Raw genomic sequence first — 20,387 nt, forward strand, 5'->3', positions numbered from 1 at the left:
TTCCATAGCCAGTGGTGGAAAATTTTGAAAATGCCCAGAAACTAATTTGTAACATACGTTTTTAAAATAACTGCATTTCATAGGCTTATCAACTAAGGAGTATTTAAAAAACTGAAAAATTCAGTGGGAATATCACCTGTCTGTGAGCTTTCTATTTGAACATTCTCAGGTGTGCAGTTTCACGCGCATGGGGCCTTTCTCAGCCAGCCTGGCTCCTTCGTGTTCTGAAGAATCCTGGGAGACTTCCACAGTCACTGACTTTGGCATTGTTTCACTTCTCTCTCCTGCTCAAGCCTGAAGGGTAGGACCACCAACCCCAACTTATAGTGGGCCTAAGAAGATATTTGCCATGTGTATGTGTGTGTGTGTGTGCACATGCACACATGCACGCTTGCCTGCTTGCTTTGTAGAGCTCTAAAGTACTAAAGTATTCACTGTTGTTCAGTCACTAAGTCATGTCTGACTGTTTGCGACCCCATGGTATGCAGCACGCCAGGCTTCCCCTGTCCTCCACTATCTCCCAGAATTTACTCAAACTCATGTCCATTGAGCCGGTAATGCCATCCAGCCATCTCATCCTCTGTCGTTCCCTTCGTCTCCTGCCCTCAATCTTTCCCAGCATCAGGACCTTTTCCAATGAGTCAGCCTTTGGCATCCAGTGGCCAAAGTATTGGAGCTTCAGCATTAGTCCTTCCAATGAATATTCAGGGTTGATTTCCTTTAGGTTTGACTGGTTTGATCTACTTGATGCTCAAGGGACTCTCAAGAGTCTTCTCCAACACCACAGTTCAAAAGCATTGGAGCTCAGCCTTTTTTACAGACCAATTCTCACATCTGTAGGTGACTACTGGAAAAACTATAGCTTTGACTATTCAGACCTTTGTCGGCAAAGTGATGTCCCTGTTTTTAATACGCTGTCTAGGTTTGTCTTGGCTTTTCTTTCAAGGAGCAAGTGTCTTTTAATTTCATGCTGTAGTCACTGCCCACAGTGATTTTGGAGCCCAAGAAAATAAAATCTGTCACTGTTTCCCCATGTATTTGCCAGAAGTGATGGACCCAGGTGCCATGATCTTAGTTTTTTGAATGTTGAGTTTTAAACCAGCTTTTTTCACTCTCCTCTGTCACCTTCATCAAGTGCTCTTTATCCCTTCACTTTCTGACATTAGGGTGGTGTCATCTACATATCTGAGGTTATTGATATTTTTCCCAGCAATCTTGATTCCAGCTTGTGATTCATCCAGCCCAGCATTTCTCATGATGTACTCTGCATAGAAGTTAAATAAGCAGGGTGACAATATACAGCCTTGACGTACTCCTTTTCAATTTTGAATCAGCCCATTGTTTCATGTCTGGTTTAACTGTTGCTTCTTGACCTGCATACAGGTTTCTATGGAGGCAGGTAAGGTGGTCTGGTATTCCCATCTCTTTAAGAATTTTCCACAGTATTCATAGTGAAAGTGAAAGTGTTAGTTGCTTAGTTGTGTCTGGCTCTGCGACCCCATGGACTGTAGCCTGTCTGGCTCCTGTGTCCATGGAATTCTCCAAGCAAGAATACTGGAGTGGGTAACCTTTCCCTTCTCCAGAAAATCTTCCTGACCCATGGATCTCTCTTGAATTGCAGGGAGATTCTTTACTGTCTGAGCCACCAGGGAAGCCCAAAAATAAAAGCCCATTTAACTCAACAAAGATCCCATTTCAGTGTTCACACTGAGAACTCTCTGTTTAGCTGTATGTGTAGTACACTGGGATGACTCTCTCTGGGCAGGGAGTTTCAGTGTTGATTGAAAGCCACTTTTCTGTCCACAAAAGCACTTCAGTATATATAGCTTTATATCACATGCACAATAAGCTCTGTGATGGCCTTTGCATTGCATTCAGCTTTGAATATTTTAAAGGAAATTCTACAAGGTTTATAAAATATCAATATTTTGATTGATTAATTTAATTCAGGCTGTATTGTCTATCCCAGAGTCTTTTTCTCTGTTATATTTTACTCTTATTGATTTGTTTGACTGAATAATTTGCAATATTTTTCCTGTTTTCATTCTTGTGTTTTTAGTTATGGTATCTGTCCAAATAGGGCTGTGTTCAATCAATAGAGAGCAAGTGTATTTGACAGATTCAACTGAGAAGCACCTAATTCCCAAGTTCTGTGTGATAGGCAGGAAGGCAGACTCGTTGGTCCACTTCAAGAGCTCCTTTTTATGGAGATACTGGTGATAACTCCAAAAAGTGCTAACTGTCCTGAAAGCATGTCACAACTGAGTCATTAGTAGAGGAAGCTGGAGAAAAGGAGGTAGGGTGCCAGCTGCCTTTTCCAATCGTGGCTCCCTCCCCTCATGCGCTCCTTTCTCTGTCTGTGGAACATTTTTTGGCGTCTGCTCCTTGCCGCATTCACAGCATGGTGGTGCTGGGAACACACATGTGGCACTGGCCCTGCCCCCCAGGGCTTAGAGCTTCTGAAGAGACTGAGTGAACACATAAATAATGCCAAGTGTTGCAGAATCTATGTGTGGGGCTCAAGGAGTGTGTGAAAGGGAGCTGTTACCTGAAGGGCCACACGTTTGGTGTAAGAGATTCCGCCTGAACAGGCCCCAGCCTCTAGTGTTTACTCCCGCACATCTAGTCATATACAGTAAGTCCCCTACATGCAAACTTTTGTCAGGTTTCAAAGACATGAATATGTGTTCACATGTCCAGTCATGTTAGTTTGAGGATCTGGCACACGTTGTCAAGCACACGCATCCTCTACAAGTGGTTGTGATTTTGTGTTCCTCACTGTATAAGCACTGTATAGAGTGAAAGTGAAAGTTGCTCGGTGGTGTCTGACTCTTTGTGACCCCACGGACTATACAGTCCATGGAATTCTCCAGGACAGAATACTGGAGTGAGTAGCCTTTCCCTTCTCCAGGGGATCTTCCCAACCCAGGGATCAAATCCAGATCTCCCTCATTGCAGGCAGATTCTCTACCAGCTGAGCCACAAGGGAAGCCCAGGAATACTGGAGTGGGTAGCCTTTCCCTTCTCCGGTGGATCTTCCTGACCCAGGAATCAAACTGGGGTCTCCTGCATTGATAGAGTACAGTAATATAGTATTTATATTTTAAACCCAAGATGTCCAGAAGCAAGCATAAAAGCAGTGGTGATGTAGCAGTGACTATATTGTAAGATTAAAAATATTTTCTTTACTTCTTGTCTTTATGTATTATTTGTGTGAATAGTATTGCAAGACTATTGCAGTAGAGTACTACATAGCTGATTGTATTTGCTTGGTACCTAAGCTAACTTTGCTGTGCTTACAAGCAAATTGGATTTATGACTGTGCTTTTAGAATGGAACTCATTTGTATGTGGGAGACTTACTGTACCTTGAAATAACTAGGAAAACAAGAAAGGCTCTTTCATGAAAAAGTTTATTAAGCATTACAAATATTCATTTAATCTTCTGGTTTATAAGAAAGGAAACCAGTCTATTACATACAACATAGACAATGCAAGAGGACATATAATCCCTGGCTTCCCCATGCAGCACCATCTGGTTCAGCCACGCTGGGAGGCCAGGAACAGTTCTGGTTCTGCTGGGTGAACTGTGGTCTGATCAGCAGGCTCCCCCTCCACTGAGGATGGATTTCAGGAGGAACCAGGACAAGAGGAGGAGAACATGCCACGTGAGCTGGGGTCTCAGTCCATTAGAGTGTGAGGTGAGAAAGTCTTTCAAGTCTGGGGAAAAAAATCCCGAGAGAGTTATGAGACATGCTGTGCAGGCCTGCTTTTAGAGAGTGAACTAGAATGTCTGCACCTGCTCAAGGAAAGGCCCTTTCCTGCCCGGGCCTCCCTACTGGGCCTTACCCTGTGGACTGGGCCACCTGGCGGGCAGCACAGAGCACAGATGGACACCAGCTGTGGAGAACACAGCACAGCTCAAGGGAGATGCGCTTCCCTTTAGCTTGTGCATTCCTTTCGCTGCAGCTGGAGACAGGGATTTTTATGTAACTTGGAGAGCTGAAGGAGAATCTGTTTGCTGCTTTTAAGGCTCACAAAGAAATAGTCCTTCAGCCCTTATCATTTGGCGCATGAGCTAACCAAGGTGGTGGTTCAGAGTACTATACTGTCATTTAACAATTAAAGTGGATCTGATTTAAAATAAAGTAAAACTGCTTGCATCCATCTGCTATCATCTGTTCCCCCAGATAGTCCTAACACTATTTCTTTGACTAGGGACCACTTATTAAAGAGGAGGAAAGCACCCTTTCCTACAGCGATGGTGGATGTTCTCACAAAGGACATGACAACGAGGTACAGCTGCAGATGTGCCCCAACTGGAGTGCTCACCACCCCACTGAGGCAATGTGGCTCCTCCACTGCAGGCCTCACTCTGAGCCCCAAACTCAGTAGGTCTGGCTTTTTCTATAGCTAGGACCCCACCCCAGAGGTGTTTAGTGGGAATCTCTGGGGTAGTGAGACCAGATAAGGATGTTTGCTAAACTCCCCAGTGATGAAGGGTTACCACGTGAAACTGACAAGCCCCACAGGCATGGCTAGAGGCAGGGGCACCAGCTACACTAAGTAGTCTCCCAAGCAAATCTGGAATTGGATGTGGGATCGGCTGGTCAGGGAAGCATACAAAGGCCCAACTTACAGGGACTTTTTCCCCAGGGCTGTTTGGCAGAGGCCAACCTGTTCTTCCCCCTGACAAACCTGTCAAGCCCTGTCCTCTAGGATTCTGCCAGAAAGTGCCTTCTGAACGTCAAAACCTGTGGTCAGCTTGAACCATCAAAAGCTAATAAGTAGACATGAAGACAAGCCACTGCAGCAGAGACCTGCCCTGCCTTTCTGCAGGTGACTATAGTGAACATGGCTAGGAGGCCACACTCAGCACAAGACTGAGGGCAGGCTCACTGCAGACCTGGGCACCATTCCCCACATCACCGCACATAGGAGAGGGTTGTTCCAGGGTACTAGAACCCCACAAAACAGAAGCCTTGGCATGCAGGCTCAGAGGTAGCTCCAGAAAAGCTGATGATACAACAGGTGCTCTCAGTGTGAGAAGCAGCTACTGGTCAGCCCATAGGGAGCTTCACTGTTGATTTTTCCCCTGGTGAAAGGGAACAGGCTGACCACAGGATTCAGGCCCTGTTGGTGGTCTTTTCTTGCATGTGAACTCAAAAGCCATTGTAAGAGTCAGTTTTATGAGTTTGGTTAAACCAAGTCAGTCCCCCAAGCAGGGGTCTGCAAACTGGGGCTGTGAGCACCAGGCAATGTCCCTCCTTAGGGGCCCAAGGTCACCCACCGAGCTAAGAGAGAAAATATTAGAACTTCCACTATATATTGATAGGAAAAATTAAAGCAAGCTTTATTCACATTTACTATTTATTGGAACCTAAAAAATCAATGGTTCTGTGGCCTATCATCATTTTTGCTGAGATAAGTCACTCAGTCATGTCCAAGTCTCTTTTTGTGAACCTATGGACTGTATGTAGGTCACCAGATTCCTTTGTCCATGGGACTCTCCAGGCAAGAGTACTGGGGTAGGGTGCCCTCCTCCAGAGGATCTTCCCAACCCAGGGATCAAACCCACATCGCCTGCATCTCCTGCATTGGCAGGCAGGTTCTTTACCACTAGTGCTACCTGGAAGCCCTTCATTATTTTATGTCCTACCAAAAAAGAAACTCTGCTACCAGTGATGATATACTATAACATAGGATTTTAATTATATACTTACCAGAAGTTCTCTTTTCAGACTTACACATCGCAGAGATTTTTATCATTACTTTAGTCTTAAGCACGCGTGAAAAGGAAGATAGAACTGAAATCAAATTTGTGAATGCTCAGTGTGTGGCACTATATCACCACCACGAAGTGGTGATTTAAAATAGTTTGGAGACCACCTTGGGTGAGGATAAAATCGTACTTCAGTATGAGGTTCAGAGCTGGCATTCCCCAAATTTTCCAGTTTACAGATAACCCTGAATGCCCTTGGAAAGCCACACGGCTTTCTCTCCTGTCATGACACCCAGAGAAGCTACCCCACTGAAATGACACCTATCATGGGAGAATGTCCCAGAGGGATTTGACAAAGGATCTGCTCTCTCCCAGTCAGCATGCCCTCAGCTGACAGCCAGCTGGAGCCAGGACCTAGGAAGGCCATCCTTCCAATAGGCCCACAACCTGGCTCCGGCCTGCAGACGTTCACTTGCTTGTTGTTTGGTTGGTTGTCTGCTTTGCGACAGAACTGTACTTTTTAAATTGGGTTTGAAGAATGAGGTGAGGCCTGACCTGACCCCAATCTGACATTTGCATGACCTGTTTCTCTCTGAAGAAGTTCTAAATTGCTTCTTCACCGTGTCATTACCTAGACTCTAAATTTTAGAACATATTGGTTCTTGATGCTAAAGAAATATTTAATTCTTTGGGTTATATGTAGGAAGAATCGCCCTCTCAGTAAAACGAGATCATGGGTTGATTTAAGGACTGCTAGCTCCAAGGCTGTCATTCTTCTTCATTTTTTTTTTTTAACTCTAGCAATGCTCACCAATTAACGTGTATAGCGGATATTTTTCACAACCTAAAAAAACACATTTTGGTAAATTTGCATATAAGTCCTAGATTATGAAGCAATTTTTTCTAATCTCATTGTACTGATGTGAACACTGTCGATGGTGACAATAATGCAACAATATTTTATTTTATGTATAATATAAAACAGGTATAGGGCCTTTTCATCTTTACAAATCTGTGGGGTAAATTATTTCTGCTGTGGAGACTGAAGCACAGTTTATAAAGATGGTAAACATTACAACAAGTATTTCAGGGGATTTGAACAAGTATTTTGGGGATTTCCCATGCTTTTTCTATTATGCCAAATTTCCTCTTTAAACACAAAATTAACAAATGTAAATGAAGAAAATGGTAGAATGATATTTACCTGTTTAAAATATACTGTATTTATTAATAGAATACTGAAAAAAGATGGCTTTAATGTAATGTAATAGTAGGCAATGGCCTTGATGGTGTTTCTTCTTTGGCACTATATTTGGAACTAAAACGTCAACAGTCATCCACTTAATATTTATTCAGAATTATTATACACAGAGCATTATTTTAGGTCATGGAAGAGAAAAATTACAAGACAGCTCACATCAACAAATAAGACTGCTTTGCATAAATTTTATTCTTCAGTATCTGTGTGAAAGTTCAGGGCAGATTATCCTCATTTTACATGAGGAAACTGGAGAATAAACAGTGTTCCTCTGAAACAGAATGAAAAATATGTCCTTGAAAAGATATTATATTGGGATTAAGAAAGCCTGTTGTACGTGGACCCATAGAGTGTCAAGCAAAGAGGGCACTTGGAGATTCTCTGGCCTTTGTGTGCCTAGAGGAGCCAAAGGACCCTGATTCTGTAGTATACTTTTATCTTTTGGATTGGCGAAAAAGTGTTTGGATTTTTCCATAAGCTATTATAAAAAACCCAAAGGAACTTTTTGGCCAGCCCAATATTTGTGATTCCCCTATCCATATGTGTCCTTTCATATTAGAATTATACTGGAAACACAGTTTTCCATTCTATCTTCTATATACTCTTCAAAGTCATCATAAAATTCCATTAAAGGAATTAAAACATTTACTTACCTATTATTCTGCTATTGGATTTACAGTGTGGTCAAATTTTCGATATTCTAAATAATACCGTCCAAAATATTCTTAAAGAGGCCCACAATAAACCCATTAATAAATGATCAATTAATCTATGACAAAGGACACAAGGTTACATAATAGAGAAAAGACAGTCTCTTCAACGAGCAGTGCTGGGAAAATTGGACAACTACATGTAAAAGAATGAAATTAGAAAACTCCCTAACATCATACCATACACAAAAATAAACTCAAAATGGATTAAAGACTTCCGCAGAAGAATGGATACAATAAAACTCCCAGAGGAAACATATGCAGGACACTGTTTTACATAAATCGAAGCAGTGTTTTTTGAATTTGTCTCCTAAAGCAAAGCAAGTAAAAGTGCAAATAAACAAATGGGATCCAATCAAATATAAAAGCTTTTGCACAGCAAAGGAAACCATCGACAGAACAAAAAGGCAACCTACTGAATGGGAGAAAATATTTGCAAATGATATGACATATAAGGGATTAATATCCAATATATATAAACAGCTCACACAACTCAGCATTTAAAAAAAAAACTCACAACAAACCAGATTTAAGAAATGGACAGAAAACTGAACAGATTTTTTTTCCAAAGAGTAAATGTAGATGGCCGACAGGCACATGAAAAGATGCTCAACATGGCTTATCATCAGGGAGATGCAAATCCAAACCACAATGAGATGTTGCCTCTTACCTATCAGAAGGGCATCATCAAAAAGAATACAGATAACAAATGCTGTTGGGAATGTGGATAAAAAGGAACTCTTCTACACTGTTGATGGGAGTGTAAATTGGTATAGCCACTGTCAAAAACAGTATAGAGGTTTTTTTCAAAAAACTAAAATTAGAATTACCATATGACCAGCAATTCCACTCTTGGGAATACATCCAAAAAACCCCAAAACACTAATTCAAAAAGATACATACACGCCAAGGTTCATAACAGCATTATTCAAAATTGTCAAAGTATGGAAGCAACCTAAGTGTCTATCAACAGATGAATAGATAAAGATGTGATAAACACACACACAAGAGAGAATACTACTCGGCCATAAAATGAAATTTTGCCATTTCAGCAACATAAATGGGCTTGGAGGGTATTATCCTTAGTCAAATGGCAGATAGAGAAAGACAAATACTGAATGATATAATTTATATGTGGAATCTAAAAAACACAACAAACTATTGAAAAAAAACAAAAAAGAAGCAGACTCACTGATACAGAAAACAAACTAGTGCTTGCCAGAAGAGAGAAGAAAGAGGGAAGGGGCGATACAAACGTCCAGAAGATAAAAGGACTATTATGTGAGGCCATGTGTGTGAGACTTCAGAAACTTTTAAAAACACTATAGAATTTAAAGAATCTTTATTCAATTAAAAAAAAAAAGACATATTTAGGGCAAATCTACTCAGTGGCTCAGAGAAAATTCAATAAAAAATGTAGCTTTACCAATAAGAGTTCTAATTATATTCCTAATAAAATTTTAGTGTAAAAAATACCACTCCAAAGAATATTTATTTTATACTGAAAATTACAGGAGAAGCCTGGAAGGAAATCGTGCCACTTGCAACAACATAGATAGACCTTGAAGGCATTACAGAAAGCAAAATAAGTGAGGCAAAAATGACAAATACCATCTGATTTCACTTTTTTGTAGAATCTAAAAATTGAAAAAGAAAAGAAATTGATGTAACGTACAAGATGGTGACAGTTAATAATACTGCATTGCATATTTGAAAATTACTAAGAGAGTAGACTAATGCTAAAGCCGCCACCTGATGTGAAGAGCCGACTCATTGGAAAAGACCCTGATGCTGGGAAATATTGAGGGCAGGAGGAGAAAGGGATCACAGAGGATGAGATGCTTGGATGGCATCACTGACTCAATGGACATGAGTTTGAGCAAGCTCTGGGAGATGGTGAAGGACAGGGAAGCCTAGCGTGCCTCAGTCCATGGGGTTGAAAAGAGTCGGACATGACTGAGCGACTGAACAACAACAAAGAGAGTAGGTCTTAAAATTTCTCATCACAAGAAAAAGAAAGTCATTATTGTATGTATGGTGATGGATGTTAACTAGGTTTGCTATGGTTATCATTTCTCAATTATATATATTTGTATATAATACCAAACCATTGTGTATACCTGAAACTAATATAATGCTACATGGCAATCATAAAAGTCACTGCAGATGGTGACTGCAGCTATAAAATTAAAAGACGTTTGCTCCTTGGAAGAAAAGTTATGACCAACCTAGACAGCATATTAAAAAGCAGAGACATTACTTTGCAAACAAAGGTCCGTCTAGTCAAAGCTATGGTTTTTCCAGTAGTCATGTATGGATGTTAAGAGTTGGACCATAAAGAAAGCTGAGCACTGAAGAATTGATGGTTTTCAGTTGTGGTGTTGGAGAAGACTCTTGAGAGTCCCTTGGACTGCAAGGAAATCAAACCAGTGAATCCTAAAGGAAATCAGTCCTGAATACTCATTAGGACTGATGCTGAAGCTAAAGCTCCAATACTTTGGCCACCTCATGCGAAGAACTAACTCATTGAAAAAAGACCCTGATGCTGGGAAAGATTGAAGGCAGGAGGAGAAGGGGATGACAGAGGATGAGATGGTTGGATGGCATTACTGTCTCCATGGACATGAGTTTGATCAACCTCTGGGAACTGGCAATGTACAGGGAAGCCTGGCATGCTGCAGTCCATGTGGTCGAAAAGAGTCAGCATGACTGAGTGACTGAACTGAACTGAACTATCTCATTTTTTTTAAAAAGTGTCTAACATAGTTCAGGGATGCGCTTATGTACTCTGGTAGCAATTTTATTCCAATTAATATTAATTGTACATTAATTATCACTATGTCAATGTTTACACCAGTATGCTATTGTATGTTGATTTATATTTTAAAATAATTTAAATGTTATTATAAAATATGATAATTTATCTCTTAAGAAAAAAAAAAGAATAGCTGAAGAAGTTAACCACTCTAAGCTTCAATTTCCTCAAATATAAAAAGTATAATACTTACTTCAAAGGCTTGTTAAGAACTGACTGGGATTAAGTAAATAAAGTCCCTGAAATAAACTGAGAGCTAATAAAGATGCTTATCCTGATGACTGTCATCCTCACAACATCATAATCATCTATCAGCACTGCTGCTGTCGTTATCATCGTCATCCTCAGGTCGTAACCAGTCAGCACAGCCACCACCGCTGTCATCTGCCCTGACGCACAATCAGTGGGTCACAGAGTGCTCCTGACAAATTACTCCGAGAGATGACCTCACTATTTGGTTCACTTTTGATGAGCACAAGCCACACAAGTCACTATCATTGTCCTTGGCAGACAGTAGTCCCAGCCTTGAATGTTTTCCAGGATGTGAGCAGACATCCTGGAACCTGGCTCCTGCTCTGGTGCTTAGGACCCAAGCTGGCCTTGCTAGAAAGTGAAAGTGAAAGTTGCTCAGTCATGTCTGACCCTTTGTGACCCCATGGACTATACAGTCCATGGAATTCTCTAGGCCAGAATATTGGAGTGGGTAGCCTTTCCCTTCTCCAGGGGAACTTCCCAACCCAGGAATCAAACCCAGGTCTCCCTCATTGCAGGCAGATTCTTTACCAGCTGAGCCAAAAGGGAAGCCCTTGCTTAGAATACTGAAAATGATCAGAGCTAGGCCTTTCCCCACATCATTGCAAGGAGCACCAACCACAGTGGGAAATGACCTCACCTGTAGGACTACACAGGCACCGTCTGCAATTCTGATGCTTATGCCATAATCTGTGTCCTCATTTCTCTGGGTCATTCAAAGACCAGCTACTGAATCAGTGGCACAGGCCGAGCAAATGAAGAGCCTGTTAGGAGAGGGAGGAAGGGAAAGTATATTGCACTATAATCACCACCACACACTACGCCAAAGCCTTTGACTGTGTGGATCACAATAAACCATGGAAAATTCTTCAAGAGATGGGAATACCAGACCACCTGACCTGCCTCTTGAGAAGCCTATATGCAGGTCAGGAGGCAACAGTTAGAACTGGACATGGAACAACAGACTGGTTCCAAATAGGAAAAGGAGTACGTCAAGGCTGTATATTGTCACCCTGCTTATTTAACTTCTACGCAGAGTACATCATGAGAAACGCTGGGCTGGAAAAAGCACAAGCTGGAATCAAGATTGCCGGGAGAAATATCAATAATCTCAGACATGCAGATGACACCACCCTTATGGCAGAAAGTGAAGAGGAACTAAAAAGCCTCTTGATGAAAGTGAAAAAGGAGAGTGAAAAAGTTGTCTTAAAGCTCAACATCCAGAAAAAGAAGATCATGGCATCTGGTCCCATCACTTCATGGGAAATAGATGGGGAAACAGTGGAAACAGTGTCAGACTTTATTTCGGGGGCTCCAAAATCACTGCAGATGGTGACTGCAGCCATGAAATTAAAAGACACTTGCTCCTTGGAGGGAAAGTTATGACCAACCTAGATAGCATATTCAAAAGCAGAGACATTACTTTGCCAACAAAGGTCCGTCTAGTTAAGGCTATGGTTTTTCCAGTGGTCATGTATGGATGTGAGAGTTGGACTGTGAAGAAGGCTGAGCGCAGAAGAACTGACACTTTTGAACTGTGGTGTTGGAAAAGACTCTTGAGAGTCCCTTGGACTGCAAGGAGATCCAACCAGTCCATTCTAAAGGAGATCAGTCCTGGGTGTTCTTTGGAAGGAATGATGCTAAAGCTGAAACTCCAGTACTTTGGCCACCTCATGTGAAGAGTTGACTCATTGGAAAAGACTCTGATGCTGGGAGGGATTGGGGGCAGGAGGAGAAGGGGCGACAGAGGATGAGATGGCTGGATGGCATCACTGACTCGATGGACGTGAGTTTGAGTGAACTTCGGGAGTTGGTGATGGACAGGGAGGCCTGCTGCTACTAAGTCACTTTAGTCATGTCCGACTCTGTGCGACCCCATAGACAGCAGCCCACTAGGCTCCTCTGTCCCTGGGATTCTCCAGGCAAGAACACTGGAGTGGGTTGCCATTTCCTTCAGTGCATGAAAGTGAAAAGTGAAAGTGAAGTCGCTCAGTGGTGTCTGACTCTTAGCGACCCCATGGACTGCAGCCTACCAGGCTGCTCTGTCCATGGGATTTTCCAGGCAAGAGTACTGGAGTGGGGTGCCATTGCCTTCTCCCAGGGAGGCCTGGCATGCTGCAATTCATGGGGTCACAAAGAGTCGGACACAACTGAGAGACTGAACTGAACTGAACTGAACACACCCACCCACCCTTTCCCCCCACCCCCCACACACACTGCTGGCACCATGCAGAGCCGGCTGAGGAAGGGGAGCAGAAGTGGGGCTGAAGGGCTGCACCTTCACTAAGAATGTCACTAGAATGCTAATCCTATCCCAGGTTGCAGAGGAGGAAGGAAGGGAGGAAGATGGGTCTGAGGCTGAGCGTTCATTATGTGTGTTCCTCCACCAGTCACCCCACCCAGGGAACCCCACCAAAAGGGTGGTTTGAAGGGCTCTACCCCTAAGAGTGCTGCCTTTCTACAGCAATCTAACAGTGGACAAGGGGATGTGAAGTGGGGGTGAAGGCCTGTACCACCATTAAACATACCCTTACACTGTGGGATTGGCCCAGGGTCGACTATAGTGCAGGAAGGAAAAGGAGAGTAGGCCTAGGGCCTTCACATGGAGCCCACCCAGGGCTAACAAAGAGGACTGAAGAACTCTGCCTGCATTAACCAAGTCCCTTACTGCTATCCCAGCCAGAGCTTACTGTAAAGGGGAGAAGGCCGTGGAAGTGCTGTGCCTGCTACACCTGTGTCTCTGGTCCCTGCCTGAGATGGCGACTGCAGCCGAGCATTTTATCTGTTTTCTGACCTCAGAAGATTCACATTCCTTAGTTTTACAAGTAAAACATTTGCATTGAGTTGGGAACTGCTCAGAGTCATCACAAATAAGTGTTCACCCTGCGTGTTGTCCACACCCCACTGACTTTTAGTGGCAGGCCTGAGCTGTGGTTACCAGGCACCTTGCTTTCTGGAGCATTGCCAGGTTGGCCTTGAAGGGCAGCACCTGGCCATTCAGGCCTGCTCCTGTCCTGCTCCAGGGCGCTCTCTACATTTCACAGTTGAGAAGGTGGGTATCGGCCCAGTGTAGAGAAGTCCCTAGAGATTTAGTTTGGGTACCCTGTCAAAGCTATGGTTTTTCCAGTAGTCATGTATGGATGTGACAGTTGGACTATAAAGAAAGCTGAACGCTGAAGAATTGATACTTTTGAACTGCGGTGTTGGAGAAGACTCTTAAGAGTCCCTTGGACTGCAAGGAGATCCAACCAGTCCATCCTAAAGGAAATTAGTCCTGAATGTTCATTGGAAGGACTGATGTTGAAGCTGAAACTTCAATACTTTGGCCACCTGATGCGAAGAACTGACTTATTTGAAAAGACCCTGATGCTGGGAAAAATTGAAGGCAGGAGGAGAAGGGGACAACAGAGGATGAGATGGTTGGGTGGCATCACCGACTCAAAGGACATGAGTTTGAGTCAACTCTGGGAGTTGGCGATGGACAGGGAGGCCTGGCATGCTGCAGTCCATGGGGTTGCAAAGAGTTGGACACGACTGAGCGACTGAACTGAACTGATCCTGTCTGCCTGGTGCGGCTCTAATTACCAGCTTGTTTGCTTCCAAAGTTCTGCTCTCTGTAAAGAACATTTAAGTACACTGTTTGGAAATCACGTTTAAATTCCGCAAGTGGGAAACCTAGGAATAAATTTTTCAATGACTATAATGATAATACACTATGTGATTCACCACGAATGTGACTTTCCCTAGTGATGAATCCATGCAGATCACTCATTCCTGTGTCGTCTGGCACAGGTAGATCAGTATGGGTCGGTACGTATAAAGGAGCAACTGCCTGAGTGTGGGTTATGAGCACAGGACGCAGGGCGGGTTCTTCTTACCGCAGCGGCCGGGTGTCTGCAGGGGGAGGCAGTGCAGGGCCGCAAAGACGCACCTGCAGAGGTGGCAGCCGCGGAAGGTCCAGGCTCCGTGCACCAGGGCACCGCACTTGCTGAGGAAGCCCAGGCCTGGCGTTAGTGCAGGGGGCGCGCGCACGCCCGGCCCGCCCCGCGAGGTCCCGCCGCCCCCGCCCGGCTCCCGGTCTCCTCTCCCCGCAGGCCCCGTTGTGCCCCAGCCTGCACCACCCCGCGCCTACCTGCGCCTCTGGTCGTGCTCACAGTAGCGGCCGGTGAAGTGAGCGGGGCACACGCAGAAGCTGCTCAGCACGCAGGTGCCGCCGTTCTGGCAGCAGCTCCCTCGCGGAGGTGCACCTGTGGGGGCGTCGCCTGGGGTCAGCGCCGCGCGGGACCCTCAGTGTCTGATAAGCCCGAGAAGGGCCAAGAGAGATCCCCTCGGGGAGGCAATAAAATTGGCTTCCTGCTAATAGTGTTTGCTCAGGTAAACCCTGCTTGTTAGTTTAAGGATTAAAAACAAACTACCAGGGGTGCGGGCGGGTCAGGAAGGCTCCCTAAGACATGGGAAACCCTGCCCCCTGCAAGTAGCGTTTTCTTTCTTCCTTCCTTTCATATGTTAAAATTAGGCTGTGACTTCCCAAGACAGTGATTACAGACCAGCCTCTCCGGAGAGCAGCAAGCGAGCAGGGACCACCCACGGGTGCAAAGACACCGAAACGATTTAAAAAAAAATCTACCACTGGAGCCTGAGAGACTGTGATAAGCCTAGCAAAGGTCCGCTATTATCTGGGCTTGGGATAGCTCTGGACCTGCAGAAAAATAACCAGTTAAAAGCCAAAGCCACGTTTTACCAATAAAATATTAAAACTTTTTTCAGAGTAAAAGAACACCTCACTAGGAAATATTTTTTACTTTATCAGTCAGTTGAGTCGCTCGTTCGTGTCCGACTCTTTGCGACCCCATGGACTGCAGCAGGCCAGGCTTCCCCGTCCATCACCAACTCCCAAAGCTTGATCAAACTCACGTCCATCAAGTAGGTGATGCCATCCAACATCTCATCCTCTGTCTTTATACTTTTACTTTGTAGTATAAAAGTATATACTTTATAGTGTCTTTATATATATATACTTTATATAAAGTATATACTTTATAGTGTCTTTATCCTTTTACTTTATAGTGTCTTTATCCTTTTACTTTATAGTATATATTTAAAGACGGTAAAATGTTATTCATTGGGTTTCTCGTTTTATTGTTAACTTATCCTAGTTTTGTTTTTTTTTTTTCCAATTCTAAACTCAGGGTTCCGGCCTCCTAGTGGTAAAGAATCTGCCTGCCAAGGAAGGAGACAAAGGAGAAAGTCTGGAAGATCCCCTCTAGGCGCACACACACAGACACACAGTCACAGACACAGACACACACACACACACACACACACACACACAAACTCAGAGTTCACTGACCGAGATGACCTTTGTCTGCAGCATGGCCACTTAGCTCTTGGAAAGTCAAGGAGTAGGGGAATAAACCCTGAGGCTTCCAGCCCTCCGTGCTGTCATTCTCCTCCCTTAAATTATTCAAGGTCCAGTTGAGTGTTTTCTGCTGGAACTTCTGAGCTTTACCACTGCTGCTTTCTTCTCTACTACTTTTATATTTCCCTGTTTGATAGCCTTAAAAATTAATTGAAAATATGAGACTGATAATAATTGACAAACAAATATACAATAAAAACTAAGAGAATATAAACAAAATGCTTCTTACTCTTTCCCATGGGGATGATCTGCAATATCAAACTGATCACAAACAGAAGCCTAGAATATTTAAAGAAATTTAATCAGAAATTTACATATGCATAAAATGTAATGCATTCATATACAAATATATGTATGAATATATATTTAATGTACAATAGATAATTACATAATTATTTTGCAACTAGTAGATTTTGATTAACCTTGTCATTCCTTAGAAAGATTTTAGACCAAGCATGTACCCGTCCCTTTAAGAGAAGCAACATTAAGCATGTATTGCAATTTATTCCAGGCTCTTAAACACCCCTCTTGGCTCTAAGACTTAGATGATTTTTGTTCTTACCTAACAGAATGGCTCCAGGTCATTTTCCCACTGACACGTCTGGTATAAAAAAGTCTCCTCTCATGGATACATTGAAGATCAATTCCACGGGACTGAGTCTGAACAGTTTTTGTATTTGAAGATGTCTTTACTGCAGTTACTGGAAGAACTGCCTCAGGATGCAAGATGGATAAGTACAGAAGACACAGGTGTTTCCTGCTCTCTACCTTGGTCACTAAATAACTGTGAGAAACAGCAATGATGTCTCCAGGTTCTGCGGTGCAGTTGCTTTGGCAAAGGCTGTGCTGTGACAGGCAGGGTCCAGCACAGAGCCTCGGGGACCATCCCTTCAGTGATACCCTGCTAGGGCTGGGGGCGGGGCCTGTGCAGACAGGACGGTTCTCTTCCCCTACAGTGCTTACAGTGCTGATAGGAGCAGGAGGAGTCAACCCCTAATGTCAAACACTGGTGACTAGAAGGCAATAGCCTTTTCCCTTCCTGGGAAAAAAAAAGAAAAAAAATTATCAATAAAACCTCAACATGAACAAAAAAGTTTTCATGTGGAAATAGAGATTTCATATTGCACACTCCTCGCCCCTAGGAGATGGGGAGGGGCCCAGCTAGAGAAGAGAGCTGTTGTGTCAAAAAGAACCAGCTGGCTTGATTCCAAGCCTCGGATGGGGAGCATGAATATGAAAGAGAGACATTTCAACACCTCCTTTCTGAGGATGCATCAGTATTTTTACAAACTAGGCCTTTTCTCTGTGCCTAGCATAACGATCACTATATCGTAGTCATTACCCACTTAATACAGGACCCCTCAGGGGAGGCACTATTTTTACCCTCCATATTTTGCTGAAGCAACTGAGGCTTTGAGTTTAAGTCACAAACCTTTGGCACTTAGATATTTGAAAAACGTGAAACACACAGATATTATAAGAAGGCTGCAGTGTGTGGGGTGATCGGCCCACAGTGAGGCAAGCCTTACACTGGGTATCTGAAGACCGCAGAGCACAGGGGTAAGTGCCACCCGCTAGTGAAACTATTCCCCTCACTGAGACTTGAACTCACGTGCGGGAATGCAAACCCAGCCAAAACCCAGTCTTCCAACTGAGTTCACAGACCTGGTTTCAAGACCTAATGACACTCAGGTTTTTTTCTTTTTTTAATTGATAGATAATTGCTTTACAGGATTTTGTTTTCTGTCAAACATCAACATGAATCAGCCATAGGTGGACATATGTCCCCTCCCTGGTAGTTCAAGAAGCTCATGTTCTTAATGTCTCATCCCAGAGAGAATTCAGTAGAGATGAGTGATAGGTAAGAAGCAGATTTATTTAAAAAGAAACACATGCAGCAGACAGTGTGAGCTATTTCAGGAGATAGGCTGGGTAATTTCATAGGCTAATGAGTAGGAGGATTATTCCAACTATTTTGGGGAGGGGGTGGAGATTTCCAGAAATTGGGTCACCACCCACATTTTGATCTTTGATGGTGGGCCTTCAACTGTCATGGCATCTCTGAGTGTGTCATTTACCTTGCTGATACGTTACACTGAGCCTATACTGAGGATCAAGGTCTAATCCAGGTTGACTAGACTTGGACCCATTGGACTCTGGCTTGTGTTGGGTCCTCATTCTTTCAAAGGTTGTGCCCTGCCCCCTCCCTCATGTTTCACTAATGTCTGATGAGGAGCCTGCTCTGAACCAAGAGGGGAGTGGTTCAGGGGCTTCTTCTGGGACTTGCTGGTTTTCAGTTTTTCTAATTGCCAAAATAGGGACTGGGACCCTTGCCTCACAGTACAGAGGATGCCTTGCAACTCTTATACAAATTGTCCTATGATTTTAGTATAAAAACTATTTTCTGAAAATGATATGTATCCTCCAAAGATGAGATATTTTTTGATTCTGATTTAATGTTTTAAACTTTTAAATGGGAAGTTAATTAAAGATGCTGTTAAATAAACTAGTAGGAAATTGGTGAGCTTGGCTGCCATGAGACCTCCCAAAAGCTGGGTCCATGAGCTGCCAGGACCAGAACCCACAGATCAGAGCAGGCAAAACATACAGAGTAGGTTGTCTCATGCCTTCATGAAACATCTGTAATGAGATTCAAGACAAATATACTTTTAGATGTAATGCAACTTTTAGATGTAATGCAATTTCTTGTTAATTGCATACTTTAGTTATATACAAAAGTAATTACATTTATGACTTTAAGTCAATAGTAACTTCTTTATGAGCAACATGGATTGAACACTAAAAACCATGGATAAGCTAAAGAATATTTAAATAAGTTTTAAAACTGTTCAGTTTATAGGATGATATTGAATCCAAATCTTTCTGATAATATTTAAGTTTTATAAGTATTTTCTAAAATCTACAGTTTCTTTTATTAAATTTTGTATTCTCAAATATACACAAAAGCTGAGATATTGAGTCAATAAACTTGGGTTCAGCAGCCAACCATTGCCAATCTTTCCTGATTGTTTTTCCCCCACATTTTTTTTTCTTGGAGTTTTTTAAGGCAAATCGCAGGCATCATGATATTTCCTATGTCAATGAAAATGTGTGTCTTACAAATGGAAACTTTAGAAAAAGGAAGGGAAATGTATTACCAGCGAGATAGGGCTAAGGCTAGATATAGGACCAATGCCCCTCTCTGGGTGTTTGCTTAAGAGTTGAAATCAGCTTTGAGGAGGGAAAGGGCTGAAAGCTTAGGGGTGATAAAACACTCTGACACTTGCTCTCATTTACTTAAAGGTCTTATAAAGACTTTTGCATTTCAGTAGGAGGAGCCCAGGTTTGCTTAGTTAATAAGACCCTGCTGGAAAGGGTTGTCTGGAAACAGCTGGAGGCCCAGTGGTTGGCAGGCAGATCCCAACACCCCCCTACCAACTTCCCTAAATTGGGGAAGGTCCACTTTCTTGTTATCAGTTGTAAATAGATAAGACTGGAGCCAGCACTCCCATCAGACTTCTGACTCCTTTTGAGCTGACATAAAGTGTGTGGGAATTGGAAAACCCTGTCTGAAGACTGGAGACCACCTCACCTCTCTGTCTTCAGTACATCAAACAATCACTGAGGAAAATGTTCTATGCCAATTAGGTGTGAAGGAATTCTTTGGGAGTCACTTTCCAGAGAGTCTTTGATGTGTGCTACTAGGGGTTTCCTGGAAACTCTTAAAATGCATTTAGACCACACCTCAGGCCCTTTGCTCAGAACCCCCAGGGCCTCAGGATTTTTTAAACCTGCCCAGTTCAGTTCAGTCACTCAGTCGTGTTTGACTCTTTGCGACCCCATGGATTGCAGCATGCCAGGCTTCCCTGTCCATCACCAACTCCCGGAGATTACTCAAACTCATGTCCATTGAGTCGGTGATAACCATCCAACCATCTCATCCTCTGTCGTCCCCTTCTCCTCCTACCTTCAATCTTTCCCAGCATCAGGGTCTTTTCAAATGAGTCAGCTCTTCACATCAGGTGGCCAAAGTATTAGAGTTTCAGCTTCAACATCAGTCCTTCCAATAAATATTCAGGACTGATTTCCTTTAGGATTGACTGGTTGAATCTCCTTGCTGTCCAAGGGACTCTGAAGAGTCTTCTCCAACACCACAGCTCAAAAGCATCAATTCTTCAGTGCTCATCTTTCCTTATAGTCCAGCTCTCACAT

At 43.1% G+C, this 20,387-nt stretch overlaps 1 protein-coding gene across 1 annotated transcript; it reads right to left on the bottom strand.

Moving 5' to 3' along the window:
* Positions 1-3,450: 3,450 nt before the first annotated feature.
* LOC133260397 (cryptic protein-like) lies at positions 3,451-17,533 on the bottom strand. Its single transcript, XM_061438705.1, has 6 exons — positions 16,738-17,533; positions 16,405-16,454; positions 16,107-16,313; positions 14,889-15,003; positions 14,635-14,744; positions 3,451-3,719 (listed from the first exon to the last, which is right to left on the bottom strand). Exons 1-6 carry the CDS (start codon positions 16,758-16,760, stop codon positions 3,598-3,600), a joined length of 627 nt encoding a protein of 208 aa, XP_061294689.1. The 5' UTR covers positions 16,761-17,533; the 3' UTR covers positions 3,451-3,597.
* Between the last annotated feature and the right edge of the window lie 2,854 nt (positions 17,534-20,387).

The sequence above is a fragment of the Bos javanicus genome, chromosome 14, assembly GCF_032452875.1.
Source record: "Bos javanicus breed banteng chromosome 14, ARS-OSU_banteng_1.0, whole genome shotgun sequence".
NCBI lineage: Eukaryota > Metazoa > Chordata > Mammalia > Artiodactyla > Bovidae > Bos > Bos javanicus.

Coding starts and splice junctions, on each gene's coding strand:
- LOC133260397 (XM_061438705.1), bottom strand. CDS start 16,760: ATGACCTGGAGCCATTCTGTTAG. Junction 16,455..16,737: donor ACCTGGAGCCATTCTGTTAG/GTAAGAACAAAA, acceptor TAAATATTCTAG/GCTTCTGTTTGTGATCAGTT. Junction 3,720..14,634: donor GCAGACACCCGGCCGCTGCG/GTAAGAAGAACC, acceptor TTTTTTCCCCAG/ACTTGAAAGACTTTCTCACC.